General features: G+C 34.2%; 1 protein-coding gene across 1 annotated transcript in view; it reads left to right on the top strand.

The window, feature by feature from the left end:
- The first annotated feature begins 4,619 nt into the window (after positions 1-4,619).
- Positions 4,620-5,203, top strand: part of mtpn (myotrophin) — a 33,309-nt gene continuing 32,725 nt past the window's right edge. Inside the window, exons 1-2 of the mRNA XM_079817714.1 lie at positions 4,620-4,717; positions 4,900-4,976. Coding sequence (XP_079673840.1) covers positions 4,905-4,976 — 72 coding nt within the window. The 5' untranslated portion in view covers positions 4,620-4,717; positions 4,900-4,904. The remainder of the gene's footprint in view (positions 4,718-4,899; positions 4,977-5,203) is intronic.

Here is a 5,203-nt window from a genome sequence, read left to right as displayed (position 1 = left end):
GAAAAACACGCGCTCCTTTATAGATGTTTTTGTCCTCGAGCTGGATTGGTTTTCTTTTGAGAGCTCATTTCATGCAATAATAGCGTCACGCGGCGCTGCCATCATCCATATATCAGACGGAGAGAGGTCAGGTGGGAAGGTGAAGGACTGCGGAGGATTCACATCAGAAGCTGATAAACGGAGAGATCGTGCTCTTTTCTGCATCTGATTGTGCTCGAGCTTTATAAAGACATTATCACGGCAATAGAGGAGGACACGAGTCGGGCTTGAGAAGTCGGGTTTTTAAAAAATGTCTTATTCGCCATTCAGTCATTTTGCAAACATTGTTGCAACCTTATTTGAAGTTGTAACATTTTAAGGGGTCGTAACACACACATGTTGATCTTGAGTATCTATAGAGTAGTGTTGATCCTTCATATCTCCCAAGAGTCTTTAGTTTATCATATAAAAGACAGAAACAATGAACCGATTCTTTCAGAAAACAGCCGAGTCCGTGGAGGCGTGCAGTGGGCGGAGCTAAAGAGTCTCACACACACACACCTGGATAACTGATTCTCTATACGTTGGTGTTGTTCACATTATATGCACTTACACACCGATTGTCAACAAAACACACACACACACACACATTTGATCAGTTTCACTCACGCTTGCGGTTCCACTCATGACTGGGAACACACACACACTCACAGAACTCCGGAAACACAAACTGCATCCACTGTTCCCTTAACGCTGGGTTATTTGTGAAGCTGAACAAGGTGATCTTTCCCTCACACACACACACACACACACTACTTTAGTGACATTGTTGATCTTGTGTCTAAAAACAAAATGGCCGACGTAACCCAAACGAAGCTCGTTGATGGATGCACTCTTGCTCTCGCTCCGGTTGATGTGTGTGTGTGTGTGTGCTCATCCGGCAGAAGTGCCCATATAAGGAATTCCGCCCTTTATGATGTCACACAGGGCCATACTCGAAAAAAAAACTTTCCGAGACTTGTTTGAATCCTGAAGGAGTGTATCTGGCACAGAAATACTCCATGTTATGAAATGTTTATCATGAGAATCTTTAACATTGTCATTAAGGCCGAAAGCAGGAAATAGCTTTAGACCCCGCTTTAAAAAAAATGTTACGACTTGTTTTGTTGGCAAACGTTGCTACAGCGTTTTGCTAACGTTCCCAATAAGTTATTTCTGAATAACTGAAATGTTGAACTCTGAACGTTGTGGAAACGTTGTTTGAAGGTTCTCTGAACGTTCTGAAAAAATGTTACTGCTTCTTTCGTTGGTGAACGTCCAGCTATGGATGATCACGTCATTAATTTATTTTTCTATCTATAAATTATAGGCCAATGCCTCATTTGGATCACTGATACTCGCTGATTAAAAAATCTGCCCGCAAAAATAATCTATTACTCCTGACATCCATTAAAACATATGAATCCTGACAGAATGAAAATTATTTATTGCACTCATTTATTCTCTTGTCTCTATACATTATAGACATTCGGATCTCTGATACTCGCTGATTAAAAATCACTCCGAGAGGAATTAGATATGCAACAAGCACAGATAATAATAAAAAACATATTAGCATATGTAAATAAAACATTTACATGCAAATAAGCTGTTAGGCCTAACTAATAGACAGCCATGAAATTGGACAGAGTTTCCAGTAAATGATATTAACCCAGCAGCACCTCCTGTGATTATATTTGTCTGAATGCCAAATCCTGCTCTTTATCAGAACTCGGGCTGAATTTTATTGTTTTATCCATTAATCTCTGATTTATGAAGCATTAATATTCTTCAAACTGTCCTCCTGAAGCTCAATATTAATAACTCCACCTGTGCTATCTCTCAAGTTACCATTAATATTTTATTAACAGCTGGATTATATTTCTGTTCTGTTTATATATATATATTTAGGGTGTACACACCAACTGTAGTGACTCTTATTTTGAAGTGACAAATTACTTTTGATATTTGATTTATTACTATATTACAATTTTTCTATTTGGATTATAATTAATATTTATTAATATTACGTTTATTGTTACTTTACATGTACCGTTTCATGACAGATCTGAGGTGGTGGGTGTGGACGGGACTTTTATTCTGAAATGTCGAAGGTCTAGTTTATACAGAGATTTGATTTATTTATATTACATTTATTGTTACTTTACATGTACAGTTTCATGACAGATCTGATGTGGTGGGTGTGGACGGGACTTTTAATCTGAAATGTCGAAGGTCTAGTTTATTCAGAGATTTGATTTATTACTATATTACCATTTTATTTTATTTGGATAATAATTAATATTTATTTATATTATTATTTATTGTTACTTTACATGTACCGTTTCATGACATATCTGAGGTGGTGGGTGTGGACGGAGACTCTTATTCTGAAGTGTCGAAGGCTTAGTTTATACAGAGATTTGATTTATTTATATATTATTATTTTAATTATTATTATTATTATTATTTATTGTTACTTTACATGTACCGTTTCATGACAGATCTGAGGTGGTGGGTGTGGACGGGACTCTTATTCTGAAATGATGAAGGCCTAGTTTATACAGAGATATGATTTATTACTATAAAATTTTATTTAACTTGAATTATAATTATTATTTATTTATATTATTATTTATATTACATTTATTGTTACTTTACATGTACCGTTTCATGACAGATCTGAGGTGGTGGGTGTGGTTGGGACTCTTATTCTGAATGATGATGAAGGCCTGGTTTATACAGAGATTTTATTTATTTATATTATTTTATTTAACTTGAATTATAATTATTATTTATTTATATTAAATGTATTGTTACTTACATGTACAGTTTCATGACAGATCTGAGGTGGTGGGTGTGGACGGAGACCCTTATTCTGAAATGTCGAAGGTCTAGTTTATACAGAGATTTGATTTATTTATATTATTTTATTTTACTTGAATTATAATTATTATTTATTTATATTATTATTAAATGTATTGTTACTTTACATGTACCGTTTCATGACAGATCTGAGGTGGAGGGTGTGGACGGGGACTCTTATTCTGAAATTTCGAAGGTCTAGTTTATACAGAGATGTGATTTATTTATATTATTTTATTTTACTTGAATTATAATTATTATTTATTTATATTAAATTTATTGTTACTTACATGTACAGTTTCATGACACATCTGAGGTGGTGGGTGTGGTTGGGACTCTTATTCTGAAATGATGAAGGTCGGGTTTATACAGAGATATTATTTATTTATATTATTTTATTTTACTTGAATTATAATTATTATTTATTAAATTACATTTATTGTTACTTACATGTACAGTTTCATGACAGATCTGAGGTGGTGGGTGTGGACGGGGACTCTTATTCTGAAATGTCGAAGGCTTAGTTTATACAGAGATTTGATTTATTACTATATTACCATTTTTTTATTTGGATTGTAATTAATATTTATTTATATTACATGTATTGTTACTTTACATGTACCGTTTCATGACAGATCTGAGGTGGTGGGTGTGGACGGGACTCTTATTCTGCAATTATGAAGGCCTAGTTTATACATAGATTTGATTGATTTATTTTATTTTATCTGAATTATTATTATTATTATTTATATTACATTTATTGTTACTTTACATGTACCGTTTCATGACAGATCTGAGGAGGTGGGTGTGGTTGGGACTCTTATTCTGAAATGATGAAGGCCTGGTTTATACAGAGATTTGATTTATTTATATTATTATTATTTATTTATATTACATTTATTGTTACTATACATGTACCGTTTCATGACAGATCTGAGGTGGTGGGTGTGGACGGGGACTCTTATTCTGAAATGACGAAGGCCTAGTTTATACATAGATTTGATTGATTTATTTTATTTTATTTGAATTATTATTATTATTATTATTTATTTATATTATTATTTATATTACATTTATTGTTACTTTACATGTACCGTTTCATGACAGATCTGAGATGGTGGGTGTGGACGGGGACTCTTATTCTGAAATGTCGAAGGTCTAGTTTATACAGAGATTTGATTTATTTATATTATTTTATTTTACTTGAATTATAATTATTATTTATTTATATTAAATTATTACATGTACAGTTTCATGACAGATCTGATGTGGTGGGGACTCTTATTCTGAAATGTCGAAGGCTTAGTTTATACAGAGATTTAATTTATTACTTTATTACCATTTTTTCATTCGGATTATAATTAATATTTATTTATATTACATTTATTGTTACATTTATTTATTGTCGGAGGTCTAGTTTATACAGAGATTTGATTTATTTATTTTATTTGTATTATTATTATTTATTTATATTATTATTTATATTACATTTATTGTTACTTTACATGTACCGTTTCATGACAGATCTGAGGTGGTGGGTGTGGACGGGACTCTTATTCTGAAATGACGAATGCCTAGTTTATACATAGATTTGATTTATTACTATAGTTTTATTTTATTTGGATTAGTATTTATTTATATTATTATTTATTGTTAATTTACATGCACAGTTTCGTGCGAGGGTGGGTGTGGACGAGGACTCTTATTTTGAAGTGTCTCTGTGGGCGCCCGTCTGATAGCGGAAGTTCTTGCCTCTGGTTGCTGCAGTTCAGGCGGATCCCGTCAGTGTCTGATCACAAACTTTCTGTCAAACCCGAAAAACACACACAATCCGGTAAGAGATCGGCGGAGACACGTCACACACCCGTTAAACAGTCGGAGGAATGAAATGATACCCGCAGCGACGGCGCGAGCCAGTTTTAGGAGCGCAGGCCTGTGATACTGTGTGTGTGTGTGTGTGTGTGTGTGTGTGTGTGTGTGTGTGTGTGTGTGTGTGTGTGTGTGTGTGTGTTTCAGGTGACATGGGGGATAAGGAGTTGATGTGGGCCCTGAAAAACGGAGATCTGGATGAGGTGAAGACTCTCCTGGTTAAGGTGAGAAACACACACACACACACACACACACACACACACACACACACACACACACACACACACACACACACACATCTCATACATTCATAGCGAGTTCAAACAGGTCTGACAGCTCGTGAGGGTTTATAGATCATACATTGTGTTATTTGATCTATACTACGACTATCATAGTCACATATAGTATGTCCAGTTATATTACTATGGTACAGAACCGTGTTACCATGGCA

The sequence above is a fragment of the Gobio gobio genome, assembly GCF_949357685.1.
Source record: "Gobio gobio genome assembly, chromosome: 5".
Taxonomy (NCBI): Eukaryota; Metazoa; Chordata; class Actinopteri; order Cypriniformes; family Gobionidae; genus Gobio; species Gobio gobio.
The sequence above is the reverse complement of the archived record's forward strand: the minus strand, read 5'-3'. Positions and strand labels throughout refer to the sequence as shown.